This window comes from Typopeltis vanoorti, chromosome 2 (assembly GCF_054136105.1).
Source record: "Typopeltis vanoorti isolate ZY-2024b chromosome 2, IOZ_Tvanoo_1.0, whole genome shotgun sequence".
NCBI lineage: Eukaryota > Metazoa > Arthropoda > Arachnida > Uropygi > Thelyphonidae > Typopeltis > Typopeltis vanoorti.
In genome coordinates, this window is record NC_143550.1 from 57,785,455 (window position 1) to 57,807,608 (window position 22,154).

The 22,154-nt window shown below is 36.7% G+C and overlaps 1 protein-coding gene across 1 annotated transcript in view; it reads right to left on the reverse strand.

Moving 5' to 3' along the window:
• The window catches only part of LOC150109061 (protein kinase C, brain isozyme-like), a 689,445-nt gene that overhangs the window by 343,219 nt on the left and 324,072 nt on the right, over positions 1-22,154 (reverse strand). The window contains exon 8 of the mRNA XM_090405188.1: positions 20,052-20,192. Within this exon, the coding sequence (XP_090261314.1) occupies positions 20,052-20,192 (141 nt within the window). The remainder of the gene's footprint in view (positions 1-20,051; positions 20,193-22,154) is intronic.

Consider the following 22,154-nt stretch of genomic DNA (forward strand, 5'->3'; position numbering starts at 1 on the left):
AATATCAGCAGATGGATAAAGGATTAAACTAAATTTATTATAGTCTAACCAAGTGAAAAATAAACTTTCAACTTAAGATTTAGGACTGGACAAGGTTGCTGTGCCCACTTATTACATCTGTGGAGAATTTCACAGTCACCCTTTTGTGTGTGTGTGTGTGTGTGTGTGTGTGTGTGTGTGTGTGTGTGTGTGTGTGTGTGTGTGTGTGGTGCTGTGCAGACCATGCATCATATCATTGATGACTGCCTCATAAAGTCCTTTCCTGGAGGCCTCAGGGATTTGCATTTACTTCCAGACAGTGCCATTGAGTAGTTAACTGAACTGTCAGTCTGTATATAGTTTTGCTCAATTATTTCTTGTATTTTCCCCATATGCTAAATAAATAAATAAATAATCCAAATTGATGCTTATAACAGGCTTAGAAACTAACTTGGAGCACAGGAAATAGAGGAATTTGAAGTAAGAGAGAGAGAGATCAGTAGTGCATGGGAGCCAGTGAAGAAATATTTGTTAGCATTTGATTCGATCTAGAAATGTGGCTAGTGTCTCAAGGAAGGAAAAAGTACAATAGCAGAAGAGACATGCATTGTGATCCATAGAGAATAACAAGATGGACTTTCATTATTGTATCTGGATCAAGTGAAATTGATAAGTGTGTGTCATTTGACATTTCTAATGAACCAACTAGGAAGAAGATGAGAAAACTTCGTAAGTACGATATAAATTACTTGAAATGTGGATTTTCATAGACTGTAAACGAAGAGGAACCTATTCCATTATGTGTAATTTACGGTGAAACTTTAAAAAATGAAAGCATGAAACCATGTAATTTAAATCGCCATTTTGAATCGAAACATAATGAATGCAAGGACAAACCTGTCGAATTTTTTCAAAATAAACTAAAAAATTTAAAACAATCTCAAAAAGTGATATCGATCGTGTCAGGAGGTGAAAACATGAAGGCTTTAGAAGCTTCGTATCGTGTGTTGCTATTAATAGCAAACAATGGTGCAGCGGAAACAATTGGTGAAACTTTGGTCAAGCCTGCAGCAAAAATAATAGGGGAAATTACGATCGGAGATAATGTAAAAAGATCTTTTGATCGGATTTGCCTTTCAAATAGTACCATTCATCGAGGAATCACTGATATGGCTGAAAATATAAAACAAACATTGTTATCCGATATACATAAGAGTCCTTATTATGCGTTGCAGGTAGATGAATCCACCGACATTACAAATTTTGCAAATCTTCTACTGTTCGTTAGGTACGAAAAAAATCAAAAATTCATGACGACCTTTTATATTGCCAACCCTTGCTTGAACATACATCAGGAGAAGAAATATTCAACAGTATAAATACCTTTATGCATCAAAACAAGCTTGAATGGAAAAGTTGTGTTGGAATAAGCATGGACAGAACGAAATCCATGGTCGGATCTAAAAAATGGCTTGTTTCAAGGATTCAAGCTGTTGCACCAAATGCAAAGTCGACACACTGCTGCATACACAGGGAGGCTTTGGCTACACATATGATGTCTACAGACCTAAGAAAAGTTCTTGATGAAGCTGTAAAAATCATAAATTATATTAAAGGCCATTCTTTAAACACCAGACTTTTCTGTCAACTTTGCAAAGAAATGAGAAGCAACTATACACAACTTCTTTTCCATACCGATGTTCGTTGGCTTTCTCGTGGAAAAGTCCTTACTTGTTTATTTGAACTTCGGAATGAACTACAAGTTTTTCTTGATGAAAAGTTTGAATTGAAAAAGCATTTACATAATTGGAAATGGCTCAGTCAATTAGCATACCTGGCAGATTATATTTACTGTATTAAATAGTCTTAATTTATCTTTACAAGGCAAGGAAATTTATAAATTTCATGTGCAAGATAAAGTGAACACCACGTTGGCAAAAATGAAGTTATGTCAAAAGCGGGTTGGTAATGGAGAATTTGACACGTTTCCATCACTTCATGAATTGCTCGCAAGTTCAAATGAACAAATTGATGATGATGTGAAAATTACTATCATGCAACATTTAAAAAGCTTACAAATGAATCTAGAAAAGTATTTCCCTGAATTGGACATTAATATTAAGGTGGATAAGATACCCCTTCAATAAAAACAAATTTATGCCAAAGGGTCTATCGTCAATAGAAGAAGAACAACTTTTAGAACTAGCTTCTGATGGTTTCCTAAAAAATAAATACAGCGAGAATACGTTATCATCATTTTGGCTACAAATGCAGAATGAATTTCCTGAATTAACAGATAAAGCTCTAAGGTTCATTTTTCTATTTCCAAGTTCATATCTGTGCAAAGTTGGATTTTCGGCCCTTGTAGATATTAAGACGAAGAAGAGGAATCGCATTATAGATGTTGAACCACATCTGAGATTGAAATTAACAACTATAGAGCCAAGTTTTGCTGAAATTTTATCTCTCCATAAGCAATTTCACTCCTCTCATTGATGATAAATTATTTCAAGTAAAACTTTATAGTATCTTTATAAAGTTTGTTCTATTAAAAATAAGTCATATTTTTTGTTTACATGAACATATAAATTCAAATAAAATAGATATTTAATTTTTTAATATTTTAAATTAATTTATTCATTTTAATTAATTAATTAATTAATTTTTTAATTAATTTATTAGGGGATACTTGGTAATAATGAAAATTTAAGAAGGGGTCCGCAATATCTGAAGTTTGAGAAACACTGCTCTATGTTATGAAAAATCTCTTTCATATTAATCTTGACAACAACAACACTTTACTGACTTGCAAGTCTCAATCATATACCTCAACCTCTTGAAATCTTGGTGACCAAGTCTCCACAGGAATCCATATATGATTTGATCAAGGCCTTATAGCAGAACTATAACTTCTTTACTTATATATATCAAGATTATTCTTATCATTATTTTGGCAATATGACTCCTAAATTTCAAGTCCCTACCCACCAGCACCACTCTCAGATCTCTCCTATTTCCTTCAAAATTTCCCCACTAACTGTATACTCTGAATCCCATCTTTATCTGCCAATTCAAAACCTTATTCTTTGCAACATTGAAATTTGAAAGGAATTTTAGTAATTCAACTCCTTTGTCCACTCATACAGTCTATTTGACTGTATGAGTGGACAAATAGAGTGACAAAGTTTGTGCCTGAAAATATGCTGATATTTTCAGGCACAAACTTTGTTTGCTCACACTTGGATAAAGGATTAAACTAAATTTATTATAGTCTAACCAAGTGAAAAATAAACTTTCAATATCTTTCTCTAAATCCAGAGTAATTTAATAAAAAGGTGGCACACCTTTTGGCAACTCCTAGAGGTAAAGATGACCTCGCCATTGCTTCTGCCTGGTATCCCCACTTCTGGGCCTGGCTCCCACTGAAGAGACCTCAATAAAGGTCAAAACTAGTCTGGGGCAGTGGTCCTTCCCTTAATGCATAACATTATACATATCCACAAGGAGATGTGTTTTGCATTATGGGAGATACTGAGATAGGAGTGATGTTAGCTTGGTCCACCTTTGCAACGAGTTGCCCGGTGTTGTACTACCTTACCCCAGTCCTGAAGATATTTTCAGGCGCAAACTTTGTTTGCTCACACTTGGATAAAGGATTAAACCAAATTTATTATTATCTGTTTAAGTGACTCCACAAATGTCAAGATAGATTGAATATCCTAGCGGTTTCATAGTCTGTGATCAGGTACTTGTTTGTAGTCATTATTCCAGAGTCTTCTCCACCAATTCTGATCTGTGTGTGTGTGTTATGTTCCATCGAGTCATTTTCGACTCTGGCAACTCCATGAACACGCAGTTCTGATGACCATCTAGTAATTCTACAAGCCATATGGGAGATTTGGAGGCAAGGCAGCATTCTGGAGGTGAAGAGATATCTTGATGAATAGGAAGATACATATTTCTGACTTTATTTATTTCTTTGATGATAGCTTCTTCTCTTCTGGTGTGAGAAAGAACAGGTAACCATGGGAGAGGAGTAGATCGTAAGGTACCAGAAATAGTTCTCATTGTTATGTTAAGTTGTGTGTCTACAAGAGTTGTGTGGTGATTTTGGTTCCAAACTGGTGAACAAGGAAGACTAGTTCTTCCTTGTTCACCTAAGATTCTAGTTATTACAGCCTGTCAGCATGTTTATGATGATGTTCCTGGCAGTTATCTTCAACTTAGTTTTTTCCAAATGTTTTCGGTGAATTAGACTACAGTCAGGTGTGACACCAAGGTAACATGGGTTACTTTCGTGGATTAGAGTCCTGTTGCAGAAGTTTTGACTCCCACGGTTATTTAGGTGGAAAGCAGAAACAACAGTTTTGCTGGGATTAGGAGACAGTCCCCAGTGTTCAAATTTCATAGTGAGCTCAGATCAGAGGGAATATAAAGAACCAATGGGATTTGCCCATAGCATCAGAGTGAAGAGTTCATTCCAGAGTCTTCACTCTGGAATGAACTAGATCAGACATGGCCAACTTCATTCTATACGAGAGCCAATATATGATAAGTGGTAGCGTCACGGGCCGCACACTTTTAGACAGAACTTAAATAAAAATAAACTCTGCATTTTTTTTTCAAGGCAATAGTTATATTTGTTAAATTATTTTATTACTATATTTGTTAAATCATTTTACTACTGGGAGAACAACATACTTGAAACTGGTCACTGTAACCAGAACAGAGCAAGTGACTTTCAATGATACTTTACTCTGGAGCACATAGAAATCTACCACTCCCACTACTACAACTCGCACAGAGAAACAGTAGATTTTATAAATTGAGTAATCTTTTTAAAGCAATTTTGATTCAGTGTTGAGAATATAAATTGTTTCTGTCATCAGAAATAATGAATATAACTAGTATATTAATCAGAAAATCTGCGGTCGAAACTAATGGTTAAATTGATAATACATATAATCTAATATACTTTTTATCCTGCCGCTGGCCTGCTGTTGACCACCTATGAACTAGATGACTACAAACAAGTACCTGATCACAGACTATGAAACCGCTAGGATTCAATCTACCTCGACATCTGTGGAGTCAGTTAAACAGATTTAGGACTGGACAAGGTTGCTGTGCCCACTTATTACATCTGTGAAGAATTTCACAGTCACCCTTGTGTGTGTGTGTCGTGCTGTGCAGACTATGCATCATAGCATTGATGACTTCCTCATAAAGTCCTTTCCTGGAGGCCTCAGGGATTTGCATTTACTTCCAGATAGTGCCATTGACTGGTTAACTGAACTGTCAGTCTGTTATTTTGCTCAATGATTTCTTGTATTTTCCCAATATGCTAATTAAATAATCCACATTGATGCTTATAACAGACTTAGAAACTAACTTGGAGCACAGGAAATAGAGGAATTTGAAGTAAGAGAGAGAGGGCATTAGCATAGATAAACTTTCGAGTAGCTGTTGGAGGGGGTATTGCATGTGTAGAGGTTGAATATGTGAATAATTCCACATAAATTCCTTCTTTTTTAATACTTCCACATGCTTATTCATCCTTCAATTCAAGATTACGGTCATATAGCCTGTATATAGTTTTGCTCAATGATTTCTTGTATTTTCTCCATATGCTAAATAAATAATCCACATTGATGCTTATATCAGACTTAGAAACTAACTTGGAGCACAGGAAATAGAGGAATTTGAAGTAAGAGAGAGAGAGATCAGTAGCACAGATAAACTTTTGACTAGCTGTTGAAGGGGTATTGCATGTGTAGAGGTTGAATATGTGGATAATTCCACATAAATTCCTTCTTTCTTAATACTTCCAAATGCTTATTCATCCTTCAATTCAAGATTACGGTCATGCTCACCAACTGGAGACAGGTATGATATCTGAGTAACAATCAAATCCTCTATTGCTATGGGCAAATCCCATTGTTTCTTCACTCCATGACACTCTAAGAACATTTGTCCATCAAGAATTCCATATATTTAGTTCATTTATTACTGCATGCTGTTTTCTCTGCCCAATTATAGTGTTGTAGTTAAAATCCCTATAATAATAATAATCTCTTCTGTACTTACCAAACTAATCTGCTCAAACATTTTTCACTCATCATTCTCTCATGTAAAATATCTCTGGAATCACGCACTGCACTCTTGCAACTATCAGTGCCATTCCCTTCTGACCCTCAACACTGAGAGCACACTCATCACTATGTCCTTCAACTTCTATTCCTATCAATATGATAAAATAAAATTTAAAATGCCAAGAAATTATATTTGTGTTTAATCCTTTATCCCAGTGTTAAGCAAACAAAATTTTCATGTGGAGAAGCAGCCTTCAATATACAAGCAGACTAGGATGCTTGTATATTGAAGCTAATGACTTCACATTAATTGCCTTAGTATCCCTTAATACAAAACATACTAAGGTAATTAATGTGAAGTCATTAACTTCTATATATAAGTAAACTAGTCACAAAGAAACTTCATGTGAAAACTTTGTTTGCTTACACTGGCATAAAAGACTAAACAAGAATATAATTTCTTGGCATTTTTAAATTAAATTTTATTTATAATCAAGCAGAAAAGCTCCCTACAACTTGTCAATATGCTACACCCTTGAATTGTATCCAGACAGGATATCATCCTCTGTCATTTCATAAAATAAAATGATAATGACATTTTCGAAATTTCTAGAAATGCGGTATGTGTGCGAGTATGGTAAGACAGAAGTTCTGATGTTGTTTTTATCAACTAATAATTGAACCTTCATAAATCTTATGGAGGGTTATTTTACTATTGAGAACTCTACAAAGTCATGAGACTCACTGTATAAAGCTCATTGGATACATCTATCATACAGCTCCTTAAACCTGTTCACCATCTGCACATTTACCACATTATCAGGCAATGAATTCCATGGCACTACCACCCTCTGTGCAAAAAAAACACATTTCTCACCCTCTCACCCACTTCCTTTTTTGCAGCTTCCAGTGATGGCCACTTGTCCTTTTTCCTTCTCCTTATTCTGCTGTGTCAAATATCTTCCCAGTGTCAATCCTGTAAATACCTCTCAACAGTTTAAAAATCTATCATGTTACTCCATTTCTTATTCAAACTCTATACTCTGTCCTCAGTCTAACCTCATAACTAGCATTACACAGTCCTGATATCATTTTTGTTACCTACCCTCTGTACCCTCAAATTTTTATCGGCTCTTACCAAAAGATAATTTACTTCCTCCACTTCTAGCATAGTTCCACCAATAGGGTATGTATCCTCCCATCAGTGGATTCAAAATTTCAAGATTTTATGTTGAGTTGCATTAAACTGAAATACCCAGTCATCCACCCCATCTGTCCAGCTTACTGAAATCCTCCAGAAGGGCTATCACATCAATACTATTACCAATTATGCTTCCTATCTTTGCATCATCTGCAAATAACTTAATATCTCCCTGCAATCCACTGACAATATTGGTGATATAAAAGTTTAAAAGAAAAGGTACAAGTACTGATCCCTGATGAACCCCACTTATGATGTCGCTTTTTTTTGTGATACTGCTTTCTTGTACGCAACTCACTGATATCTATCAGACATTCCACTCCAACCTGATATCCAGACCAAAGTGTTGCAATGTGGTATCCTATCAAATATGTTTGTAAAATCAAAAAGACAGTATATTGTCCTTCCCTTGTCAACCAGTCTTGTTACTTTATTATAAAAGGCAAGTAAATAACTGAAACAAGAGCAGCTGCTAAATATATGCTAATCTTCAGAGATAATATTACCCTCATCTGTCCAATGCTGCATATTATTATTATTCATGCCTCCATGGAGTCAAAAGACTCATTGTGGGAGGTCATCCTAGAAAATATAAAGTCTTTCATACCATGCAAAGAAACCATTCCTCACCCTCTTGCTCACAACTTCCAGGGATGGCCCCTTGTCCTTGCTTCTTCCCTCTGTTCTACCAGGCGAACGAACTCCCCAGTGTCAACCCTGTAACCATCTCTCAACAGTTTAAAAGTCTCAATCATATCACTACTCCTTCTATCTACCAAACTCTGCAGTCCACATTCCCTCAGCCTGTCTTCATAACTAGCATTGTGCAGTCCTGATACCATCTTTGTTATCTGCCTCAGCACCCTTTTCACAGATAATTTATCCTCTTCAAATCCTGGGGGGGGGGGGACCAAATTTGAGAACAATAGTCTAAGTATGGTCTGATTACAACTTTATACAATGGAATGACATCTCGTTTATCTCTTTTGGTCAGTTTCCATCTCAGTATTGCAGCAATCCTCTGGGTTACCTTTACCACCTTCACAATATGTTCCCTGAATTTAAGGTTTCTATCAATCAACCCCAGATCCCTTGCCTCTCCTGCCTCCTCCAGTTACAGTTCCTCTGATAGAATATGCAGCTTCTTATCGACATATCGCAAACTTCAAGATTTTGCATTTTGCTGCATTAAACTGATAGCCCCATTCATTTGCCCATTTATTCAAATTGCCAGTTTATTAAAATCCTCTTGAAGGGATACCACATCTGCACTATTACTAATAACCCTTCACAGCTTCACATCATCTGCAAACAAATGAATATCCCCCTGTAATCCATTGACAATGTCACTGATATAAAGGTTAAACAATACAGGTCCCAGTACTGAGCCCTGTGGGACCCCACTTGTAACTTTCTTCCTCCTTAATATTGTCCCCACACGCAGTTGAATGCCAAATTTATTGGAATATTTCAGGGATGAAATATTCCAATAAAGTCATCATTAAACAGCTCCACTATGTCACATCTACATTGGTCACTTCACCTTCTTTTCCATCTAACAATACTATTCATCCATAATCATTTCTCTTCCTACATAATGAAAGAATTCCTTAGAATTTTCTTTTTAATCTAGCTAGTGTCTTCTCATATTCCACTTTTGTCTTCCATACTATACTAGTCACTTTCCTGCTTGAATCTTATATTCCTAATGTAACTGCTCTCCGTTTCTCTCTCTCACTCCACTTTTTCCAAATCTTCTTTTTTATCTGAAGTTCTGTTCGATTTCATTACTCGCCCACTTTACAACACAAATTAGGATATCTTTTTCAGCTGAGAAATGCAATTTTCTTATTGTTGTTGTTGATAACTCAAACTCTCATGCACTGCTGATATCTCTCCCTTTCAATTTATACGCTCATATACTAATCAACTACGAGCATTTCCATAGATGGAAATGCTCGTAGCTGATTTTTAAGATCATTATAATCACTTGTCTCATTCTTCTTCTTCCCATAGTTCACAAAAGACTGCTGATTAAATATCATTCAGCCTCCGAGTCAAGAATACTTTGGCAGACAAGAATGACATCTCAGTTACAATCAGATCCTCTGATGCTAGGACCAAATCCAAAACTCTTGATCTTTCTGTTCCCTCTATTATATGTTGCTTGAAACATTTGTCCCTCAAGAATTCCAAAAATTCTACTCCCTTAGTACTATATATTGTTTCCTCTGCCCAATTTATACTGTATAATTAACATCTCTCATAATGATACTCACTTTGGTTGCCAAACTTATCTGCCTAAACATTTCCTCTTCATCACCCTCTGTGTTTCCAAGCCTATAGTAACATCAAAGTAAATATGTTGCCCTGTCCACCTCCATTCCATACCATACATTTTCAAAATACTATTAGTGCCATTTCCTTCCAAATTCTCAGATCTGAGAGGATGCAACTCATCATTCATCAGAAGTAATGCTAATTTCTATTCCTGTCAGGATTTCATCCCCTGTCATCCCATTTTCATTAATTCCAAGAATCTTTGGACAGGCTGAAGCTGTCGCTGCCACCAATTCATTTTCTTTATTCCTGACACTCCTCTCATTTCTGTAGAGAAATGAGAATGCATTATCAGCATTTTTATATCCATTATTATTATTCACTCCTGACTCCATCTGACTCTACAATAAACCATATAGTCACACATCTTACAAGTGACTATCTCTACAAGAAGCCATTCTTGATACCATCCACCCTGGTAAATTTAGTTTACCTGCCCTGACATTCTCACTTGCTAAGAAAACAACAATCTAACTAGATACCAATGTCCTTCTATACCAAAATGCAGTCCATCATTTCTATCCTCAAATGCATTCCAAGGCATCCATGTATTCAAGACCTTCTCTCTCTCTCTCTTGACATGTTCTAGCTATCATGCCATTCATTACTGCTACTCTCCTTTTCAATTCTGCATTATCACATCTGGACAATTCACTATCTTTCTTCTCACACTATTCTGCTGTACAATTCCTAACATTATCCTCAGATATCTCCCTACTTGATTCACAATGATTCTTGGATCATTCATACCAACTATCATTATCATTTTCTCTACTTTCTCATCTCACTTTATGGTATGGTCACACTTTCCATTGTTCCTTCAAGCTTGTGCTCCAGCATTCTGTTCTGCACACCATGAATCATTGATTCTCCATATATTACTCTTCTCATCGATCCACCATTCTTTTCTCACCAGTATCCCTCGTCATCTCTTTCTCTCCTCAACATTCCTTGTTCTCTCTGTTATTATTATTATTATTATTCCGTGCAACTCCAGGGAGTCAACAAACTCATCGAGGGAGGCCCTAACATCATGTCAAGAACAACTATTTGACATTCACACATTATCTATCATACCTCGCCTTGAATTCATTCACAGTCACGGCACCCACAATACTCTGCAGCTTATTCCACTCATTCACCTATCTCCAAGTAAAAAACCTAGCTCTAACACCCTTGTTAACCACATTCTTGCCCAGTTTCCATGTATGGCCCCTAGTCCTCCCACCACCAGTCCTATTCTCAAAAATATCTTCCGAATTAATCTTATAGAAACCCTTCAGTAATTTGAATGTCTCAATCATACACCCCTTTTCTGCCTATCAACCAATTTTTGCAACCCACAAATCTTCAACCTGATCTCATAAGGTTCATTCCATAGACCTGCTAACATCTTGGTCACTCGTCTCTGGATCCTCTCCACCTACTCCCCATCAAGAAGAAATCCTGGCACCCATATCTGGGCACAGTAGTCTAGATGGGGTCTTATCAAGGCTCGATATAGAGGAACAATAACTTGTTTGTCTCTGCTTGTTAAAGTATTTTTCAGCAACCAAGTGATTTGATGAGCTGATTTAGCCACTTTTGCAATGTGCCCCGTAAACTTCAACTCTCTATCCGCCAACACTCCCAAATCCCTGGCCGCATCAATCTCATGTAATACGGTTCCACCAATGTGATATACTGCTGCTATTCTTTTCACCCCAAAGTGCATAACCTTACACTTTGCCACATTAAATTGACATACACATTTCCTAGCCCAGTCCTCCAAACTATCCAAATCATCCTGTAAAATTTTGACATCCTGTGCACTCACAATTGCTCTACCCAACTTTGCATCATCAGCAAACAAGTGAACACTTCCTCTCAGATCCTTACCTATATCATTGATGAACAAATTGAAAAGTAGTGGTCCAAGAGCAGAACCCTGCCGCACCACTAGTCACAAGCCGTCTTTTAGACTCCACTCCTGAATAAACCACTCTCTGGTATCTCTCCATCAACTACCCTCCTATCCATCCCCATCTGCTCCAGTTTACTGATTAGGGTTCCATGTGGTATCCTGTCAAAGGCCTTGGTAAGGTCCAGTAGAATCACTGTAAACCCATTATTCTTATCCAGTTCAGCCGTCACTGTGTGTTATAAAACGTGAGCAAGTTACTGAGGCATGATCTACCCTTCACAAAACCATGTTGTCCCTCCATACAATATCCCATTTTCATCTATCCAATCCTATATTCTTTCCTTGACTAATTTCTCTAAGACCTTGACAATGATTCCTGATATGCTAATCGGTCGGTAATTTACAACAGCAGTCTTGGAACCATCTTTATGCAGTGGAACTATTTTCCCCTCTTTCCACCCCGTCGGGACTAACCCAGACCCGAGACTCAAATTAAACAAAATGGTCAAGGGTACTGACAATTCTTTAGCCACTTCTCGTAAGACATGAGCTGGTATACAATCCAATCCCACAGATGTATTAACATTGAGGTTATGCAATAGACTACTCACCTCCACTTCATTCACCACAATTCCCGTATAATCTACTGGTTCATTCGTTTCTGCAATGTCACCACCTGGATGATATATTCTTGCAAAGTGCTCACTCAGTAACTCAACTATATCAACTGATTCAGTTACCTCCCTACCATCGGCATTCTTTAAAATCATTCTGCCATATACATTTTTTCTTTTACTTGCAACATATCGAAAAAACTGCTTAAGATTCTCTTTAGCCTGCATGGCCAATGTTCTTTCGTAATCCGCTTTTGCTTTTCTTACCACACTCGTTACCCTTCTGGCCTGCACTTTATACTGTTCATGTGCCTGCCGGTCACCTTTCTCCTTAAATTCCCTCCATAGTCGTTTCTTTTTTTGCAGCTCAAGCTTAATGGTGTTATTCATCCAAGCCAAATCCTCAAATGTAATTACTAGGTCAAGTACTCTCTGACCCCTAGTATTTTCCATTACATGCTGTCGCAGATAGTTATCCCTTAATAACTGCATAAAATCCAATTCCTTCCTCCCGTATGTTCTCTCCTCACTCCAATCAATGCGACCATAGTTGAAATCTCCCATAATAATTACCCTCCTTCCACTCATTTCTTCTATTTGCTTGTGCATACTGTCACCACCATCATTTCCATCACCTGGTCTATAGCAGCACCCAATTGTATATTTTGTTCTGCTAGCCACATTCTCACACCAAATGGCCTCAAATGTGCTCTTTTCTCTATCCTGCAATTCAACTTCTATTCTCCTTGGCTGCAGCTCATCAGCTATCATCAACAATACTCCTCTCCCCTATTTTATTCTCCCTGTCATTCCTTAACACACTACACCCATCACATTGAATCCCACTAGCTATATCATCTACAGTCAGCCATGATTCACTAATACCAATAACCTGTGGTCTGGAAGTGCCAACCATGGCCAAAAACTCTTCCTTCTTGTTCCTAATACTCCTAGCATTAGTCTACATGAATTTAAGACCCCAATTAGCCTCAACCCTACCTTGATGCCTTATATTAACTATCCCATTCTGATTTGTTGTTCTTATTCGCTCGGGCATATTATACTCATTCAACTGCCTCCCTAAGGACTGTATATCTACTCCCCTCCCTTAATAAATCTAGTTTTCCTGATTTTGCACATCCAGCAACACTTTTTTCAAGTCTCCTTACACTGTATCCATTCAAATGCAAGCCATCCATCTTATATAGATCCTTTCGCCCATCGAACTCACTCCACACGTCCACAAATTCCACACCACTCATCATACATAACCCATGCATAAAGTCGTTTGCAATTATGGCCCTCCTTTTAAACATTTCACTGTCATACCATGGCAAAAGACTAATCATTCTAACTCTCTCACTCTTTTCTTTTGCTACCTCAAACAATCCATTCAGGTCCTCTATCATTTCCATTTTATCTCCTTTCAAATCATTCGTACCTGCCACAACAATCATTTCTTTCACCCTTTCCTTTTGCTCTCTAATAGACCCAGTTACATCCTTTATGGTCGCACCAGGTTGGTACGATTTTGTCAAATCCTCTACTAACACACCTCGTACTAACGAGTCTCCATACAGCACTCTATCCTTCATTTTGTTCATGTTCACACTCATACGTTTATTTTTCCTATCATACTTTTTATTATTGGCTGGTTCATTCAGTCGACTTTTGCTCATACGCTCTAGCTGCTCTTTTGCCCTTTGTATCGCACCACTCAACAACGCGTGATCTCACTCATTGCATCTATCTCATGTTTTTTATTCTCTGTAAAACCATTATGCAATGAATTAATACTATCATTCACACCCTCACAGTTCTCTGGTACAACCTCGCCATTTCTTGTCATATCACTATCTTCTTCATTCTGAAGTTTGACAAAAATATCACACTCACAACCCGAAATACACTTTAATTCCTCATTCTCCCTACATTTTCTACACACATTCACTCCTTTATTATCACCTAACCACACTCCGACCACACTCCGCGAAGCGTACATCTCACAGATAGTACACTTAATCATCTCCTTTATATTACCATTCTTGAATAAAGATGGCGAACCATCATTACTGGCCGCCATTTTCCTTCGTACAGGAGCCATACTTACTTCTAACGTATTTTATCAAATTATAAAATGAAACACCAAAAACACACAAACAGACGCACTAAGATACGCAAGGCAAACAAAACTACGTAATATTCAAGTAATTTTATCAACGATAACTTAAAATAACACTTATCTTATCAGGAGCTTTCAACAAACACATACTACTACGAATCCCTCCAGCGGAACTCACCCTTTTTTTTTTTTTTGAAAGTGTCACTCAGAGGAGACAAATCTCCTTATCATCCACCTTCCTTCCAGACCTTGCAGTACAATTCCTAACATTATCCTCAGATTTACCACTACTCTGTAAATTTGAATTCTTCAAATTTAGCATACATTCAGATCATTTTTCATAAAGGAAAATTATACAAATGGCTAGATTAACATCTAGCCATTTGTGATGGGATCCCTACTTTCTATCCCTCTCTAGTCAATTTCTGTATGGAACTTCTAACATACCAAGCACTGAAAACAGTTACACATAAACCAACAGTCTTGCTAGGCTATGTAGAAGATTGTTTGCTATTTTGCCTCATAGCCAACACATATTATATACATTTTTTTAGAATACTTAAACGCCAACATCCAAAAATACACTTCATTTATAAAAAGAAAGACGATAATTTCTTCCTTTCTAGACACACCAAATGATTCATTAATCCTTTTCTGTTTATAGAACACACACACACACACAAGCAGTCACATTATCATTCATGACATTCTCATAAAGACACACACACACAGAACTAGGGCTACGTGTTCAAATGACACAGCTCTTGCCAATGAGCTTAGATACCTTCACAACAATTTTTAGAAACTGGCTATCATCCCTATAAACTAGGCAAAATACTTCAAGCTCTTGCTATCCATTCCACAAATGATGCAAAAAAATTCTAACAAAACTATTCCTATCCCAGCACATCTGAAAAGGTACCTAAAGTTATTTGGACATAAAATCTCCATGCAACTTTCAACCCAAACATCTTGCTAGCAAGTTCAGCCGTTCTAACAATCAGCTTCATCCTCTTAGACATCCCAGAGTGTATCAATTTACTTTTGCCTGCAATTTAGCCTACTTCAGAACAAACTGGTAGATCTTTTCACATTTGCCTTAAAGAACATAAAAACTAAATCTGCAATCATCTGTATGGTAATCAGGATTGACAGACCTGCTATAAATATTCCTTCACACTGCATTCAATGGGGAAAAAAAAAAGACAGCTGTACTACACAGAAGTTATGGGTCCAACAGAGAGAGGGAGAAACTACTTTTGGAATCAGCATTAGCTATGAAACACTCCTCTAATTCAGTGTGGCTACATTAATTTGCCAATGATCTTGGCGACAGTCATTCTAGAGCCAAAGTTAGCCTGACTTCACTGAATTAATTTCATTTTTATCTGGCCCCTAGAGGAGCAATGTTCTCCCTAGAAATTTTTACCAGCCGGGTGGAATAAAGCATTAGCCGAGCATACAAAAATTTTGAATGAATTAAGAAAGAGCCTTTTTCATAACAAATTAAAATAGTAATTTTATTAGAAATTATTTCAAACAAGGATAATATTTTATATAGTAACTAGGGGTGGGGACTACCCCCCCCTGGAGCCTATGCCACCCAACCCCCGTGTTCCGGACTGGTAGCCCGGTTTTCCTTGAATTCTGATGATTCGAAAGGAGGGTTCCACCCCCTGGCGCCTACGCCCCCAGCACCCGAACCCCCCGAGTTCCAGACTGGTAGGCCAGTTCTCCTTGAATTCCGATGACTCAAAAGGGAATCCCCCCCCCCGCCAAGTTCCAGACTGGCAGGCCGGTTCTCCTTGGATTCTCCCCATAGTGCGTAGGGTAGCCCCTGAGGGTCGAGTCTTCAAAAGGGGGCTTCACCCTCTAGACCTACGTCATCCCCCCCCCGAGTTCCAGACTGGTAGGCCGGTTCTCCTTGAATTCTGATGACTCGAATTTTGAAGACTCGACACTCAGGGTAGCCCCTGAGTTTCAAAACGTTTCAAAAAATGTGACATACAAACGTGACATAAAATGGCTTATCATTTTATATATATATAGGTTTAGATTATAACAAACAAGACTAGGATTTTTCTTATTTTCTCATTAAGTAATGAAAAAATTTGTAATGCTCACAGCTTAAAATTCTATACATTAATTCTTCTCTTCTTCTTAGAAGCCCAGTTGTCAGCAGCTTTTTCATAATTAAAATCTATTGGATCTGGAGGGACCAGATCCAATAGATTTGAAATTAGCATCAGATTATTTAGAGTGTTTTGACTGATGCGATTCCTCATACAGAGAAATGCAGAGAAACCTCTTTCACATTCAGCTGTGCTCACAGGTATGGCCAGTCCAACAGCAGCTAGTTTTGCTAAATTTGGAAAAATTCTTTGAGCTCAGATGTTGTTGCTAATTTCAACAGTATTTGTCTTGGATCTAGATTTTTGTATGACTGTCCATTAATCATTTTTGATGCAACTGCCCATTCTAGTTTAGTACTTTCATAATTTAAAACTGCAGGACTTCCATCTCTAGAATAATAATCAAAAAGAATCTCAGAGGCCTCATATTGATCATAACTTTCTGCATTGAAGTCTTGAAAAGCAGGAAATGATTGTCATATCTGGAAATCTTGCCTCTAGGTGTTTAATAACTGTGCCTATGTATTTATCATATATTGTAGTCTTAAACGTAATAACATTAGAATCTGAATAATCAATGTGAAGGTCTGACCATTCACCTGAAAGATACTGATGAAGATTTCGAAAATGACTGCCAGGTGTGTCTTTCAATTCATTTCAGTTAAGTCAATATCTTGCCTTTGCCATGATCAAGTTAGATGAATGTGGTAACACATCTGAAAGCATCATTAGCGAAGCTATGAAATTGTATATTCTAATATATTTACTTAAACCTTCAGCTGTGATATCATTTCGTTCAGTGGCCTCTCTTTCCAACGCAGCTATAACACTCACCATTCATTTTCTTAGAGACTGTATTGCAGAATCATGAAACAGCCATCTAGTATCACTAGCCATTTTAAGTTTAACCTGAGGACTGTTCAGTATATTTTGGATTTCGGTTAAGCCAGCCATCCTGACTGAGGAATTTTGGAAGAAGAAAAACAATTGCCTTAAGATATCATTAAACATGACTAAATAAGGCACTTCAGCAGCTACTTTGGGTACTAGCAAGAGCCAGTCGGTGGTTTACACAATGACAGTTGACAATGAGTCCATCTGTTTTATCTTTGAGCAGTTTTGCAACTCCCTTTTGCTTTCCAATCATGACAGCTGCTCCATCAGATCCTAGTCCCACCAGATTACAAGTTTTAAAGCCTAGACTGTCAGGGGTTTCAATTACTTTGTTAGTTATAGTCTCAGATTTGCCATCAATGATATTACAAGCTGATACAAAAAAAACTAACCCTGACCTCTTTTCTAAGTTGACAAACATATTTAATGTACACAATCAGCTGTTTCAACACTGAGATGTCTGTAGTTTCATCACATAAAACACTGAAATAATCTGCAGAATGTATATTTTTCAGTATTTCAGATCTAATTTCTGATGCTAAAATATCAATCAACTCTTGCATTATTCTTTCTGAGGTAAAATGTGCATTTTTACCAACATTAAGATGTTCTAAGTAGGAACATCCCATAGCCTGCAATGCTCAAGCAATTTTTGAAATAAATGTAGCATGTGGTAACTAATTTTTCGCTAACCAATACATAGATCTTAAGCTCCCAGAAAAGCATTTCTCTGCAAGTTATTCAAAATTGAAATTGATTTTTCAATTTGCCCTATTCCAGTTTCTTCTAGTATGTTTTTCAGTTAGATCAGAACAAGAATCAGTGTGTAACTTGCTTTGTTCATGGTCAACCAAGCTTTCTTTTCGAAGTCTTGTGCATGGCATAGTTAACCAAGTCACTTCCTTGTTTGTGGGTCATCTCTTTCCATATTTCATATATGTGGAACACATCATTCGATTATCTTTCACCACAAACCAATGGAATTTTTTAAACCACTCACTGTTAATACCTGATAAGCAGTGTTTAGACGCACGTTTTGCATTTGAAAGAGACTCCGTAGAAATCAAAGATTCTGTTGTTGGTTTGTATCTTCGCTACTATGCTTATTGGTTTCATCTTTCTTAAAATAACTTAAGAGTGTAGTTTTCTGACTTGACTTTTTTACTCATTATGGGGTAATTTAATAAATACAAAATATCATTGTTATTAAATTAATCAGAACAAATCACTGAACTGTGCACTGACAATAATACCTGAGACACATAACGCACGTTATGTTGCAATTTTACTATTTATAAGTATTAATTACTAGGAATGGGAATTGATATCACTCGAGACTGACATCTTGGTCCTTGAGAGTTCCTTGGGGAAATTCGAGAATTTCCGGAGATCACAACTATATTTGATGCGCAAGCCTATATTCTTTTACAAAATAAAATATTAAATACTTGACTCACGATCTTTGGACAAAAACCATTATTAAGAAAAATAAATGTAGATTTTTAACATCGATTTTTGCTTTTAATTTGAATTTGCTCAATTTTCACAATTTATTTCTTTCAAGAATCAAAATTATGTCTCTTTCATAAAAGATCTTTGCAACCGATACTGTTGTATTTGAGATCCTGATTTTTGTCTTCTTCCGCGTATGGACTGGTGTGCATCAAAGTAAATATCCGAAGCACACAAGATTGGCTTGCATTGGCATTGCAAGAAATTGAGCTGGTCACATGAGTATCGAGACTCTCCGGTTTGATTTCTTATCACTATTAATTAAAAAATGTCTTAAATTATTTTTCCATTCTTGCTCATTATTTAACCATGTGAATTTACAACATTAATTAGCTGGGCGGTCAGTAAAACCAGCTGGGCAGTTTGTCCATTCAAAAGGTCCTGGGCAGAACTTAGAGGAGGGTGTCTTGATAGGATATTAGTTCCTTTTCAGTTACAAAATGAACAATCTAATTGAATGATATGTGTAATTTGTTGTGACTGACTTGCAATTTTTGCTCTGAAGATGCTGATTAGAAATCAAGTGAAGTATTAGTTCAATAAATAAATTATTTTTTTCTGGTGTTGTTTATACCACGAAGCACTGTCTAACATCAAAGCCTATTTTATTTGTATGTGACCCCACCACTCTTAAATTTCTTTTTAAAGGTAACCTCAGCTTTTCAAAACTTGAACAGCATTTCACATGCTAATACGAATCACAATTATCACATACACTACTGTTTCAACTAATGCATAACATTATACATATCTGCAAGGAGATCTGTTTTGCATTATGGGAGATACTGAGATAGGAGTGTTGTGAGCTTGCTCCACCATTGCAACAAGTTACCCGGTGTTGTACCACCTTACCCCAGTCCTGATGATACTTTCAGGTGCAAACTTTGTTTGCTCACACTTGGATAAAGGATTAAACTAAATTTATTATTATCAACTAGCATTGTTATGGTAAAAGTTATTCTATATATATATTTTGGCTTAGCATAACCTGTTAACTAGTATTCCTATGATGTATCCACCAGTAATTAGAGAACTTAGTTTGAAAGCAGGATAAAGATGAATGTTTTTTTACTTTTGTCTTCTTCAACAGAAGTGTTTTCTTCTTTCTTTATCATACTGGATATGATAAAGAAATAAGAAATATCATAAGATATATCATACTGGACAAACTGGATATCTATCTAAGTATAGTAGTAAAGCCTCTTTTTTCTGTTAAAATGAAAGAAAATTCAGAAATTTTAAAATTTTCCTGTAAAAATTACCTTTCCAAAACTCCCTTTTCCAAGCACCATAATAAAATTGAAATCTGAAGCACGGATCACATCCTGTTTCCCCATGTTATGTGGAATATCTGTGATAGAAGCTATTCTTTCAGCTTTTTTGGAAGCCAATGAAAGCCGTGTCTGGTGAATGAAAATGAATGAACTGAATTAGTTTGCTATTTAATAATTTTATAACATTTATAATTTTAAATTATTCTAAAATAAAAGTGATATTTTTTTTTATGAAGTAAACTTTCAAATCAATTAAATTTGTACAGTGTTTTTTCTTCCCATGGAAATCTGGATTAGCTTTAATATGAAAATAATATGAAGAGTGAATACAGCAATTTCACTTTAAGATTTTCACTTGAAAACATAATTATCAGCTGTTGTTATCAAAACAAGTACACTCTCTGGAAATTATGATTTGAAAATAACCATTATCAATTCATTCACTAATTTATTTGCAGAATGGTGCTGAAAAGGAATTTACATTTTAAAAAGTACATGCACCTCAAAATGTCCATTTCAGATAAATTATGCCGACTACAACAGTGTTAAAAATAATTACTTTAATTTCCCGATGTCTTGACCTTCATAATAAGATTATGAAGAGCTCAGGAGACAGCTTGCGGGTGTAGCATGGAATGAGGAGTTAGCTGGAAAAGGGATCAATGCAGCTTGGGAGATTTTCAAAAACTAACTAGTAGATGCAATGTCTAAATGTATTACAAAGGTGAGAAGGTTAAATAAGGTAGGTGTGAGATGGATGAATAAAGAGATTAAGCATGCGATACAGAGAAAAAGGGCATTGTGGAGGCAGCATAAGAGAAGTGGAAATAACTAATTTCATGAGGTCTACAAAGACCAGGCAAGGAGGATGACTTGGTTGGTGAGAGTAGCTAAAGAGAGGTATGAACAGCAGTTAGCTAATGAAGCCAAAAAGAATCCTAGGGAGTTCTTTCGATATGTAGCCGGCAAAAGAAAGAATGATTATGGAAGGATAACATTGATTGGAGGAAATGGTATAAAGACAGCTGTTGCAGAATGTGTGATGGAGATACTTAATGAGCAGTTCATAAAGATCTTTCAATCTTGTGAATGTGACTTCATGGAGAGATTGAGAGCAGTTGATGATGGGGAGGAGAGACTGAGTGTAAGTGAGCAAGAGGTATTTGGGGAGTCGAGTAAACTAAATGTAAATAAGGCTGTGGGACTTGATAATATATCACCGTGTATTCTGAAGGAATGTGCCAGAGAGTTGACACCTGCCTTGACATATTTTTTTAATACGAGTCTTGCACTTGGTCAAGTTCCTAAAGAGTGGAAGGAGAGCAAGATTGTGCCACTTCATAAAGGAGGTGATCGAACTCACGCATCAAACTATAGGCCTATCTCTGTGTCAGGTGTTGTGGTTAAGTTGTTGGAGAAGCTTGTGAGAACTAGAATCCAGAGCTGGGTTGACAACAATGGTATAATCTTTGATGGATAGCATGGATTTGCTAAAGGGAGGTCATGTTTTAGTAATCTACTTACTTATTACAATAAAGTGACTGCTTCCTTGGACAGAGGAGAAGGATACACAGTAATAAACTTGGATTTCGCTAGGGCTTCTGATAGAGTACCTCATGATAAGTTGACAGTCAAACTAGAGCAGATGGGGATGGATATTAGATTGGTGCATTGGATTGGAGACTGGCTATCTGATAGGTATCAACAAGTTGTGTATGAGGGTGCAATATCCAGGAAAAGGAAAGTCACTAGTGGAGTGCCGCAGGGGTTTGTTTAAGGGCCATTACTATTTAACTTGTATATTAATGATATTGGCGAAGATTGGATGGAGATATTCAGTTGTTTGCAGATGATGCAAAGTTGGGACGAACCATAAAGAGTAGTGAAGATGTTGTGGCCTTGCAAGAAGACTTGAATAAGTTGAGTGGTTGGGCAAGCAAATGGGGATACGAGTTCAATGTTGTAAAATGTAAGGTTTTAAAATTTGGAAAACAAAGATGCGATGCAGAATTTATGCTTGGTGAGAATATATTGTTGGAGGTAGAGGAAATAATAGATCTGGGGTGATAGTGGATAAGGATCTAAAATTTA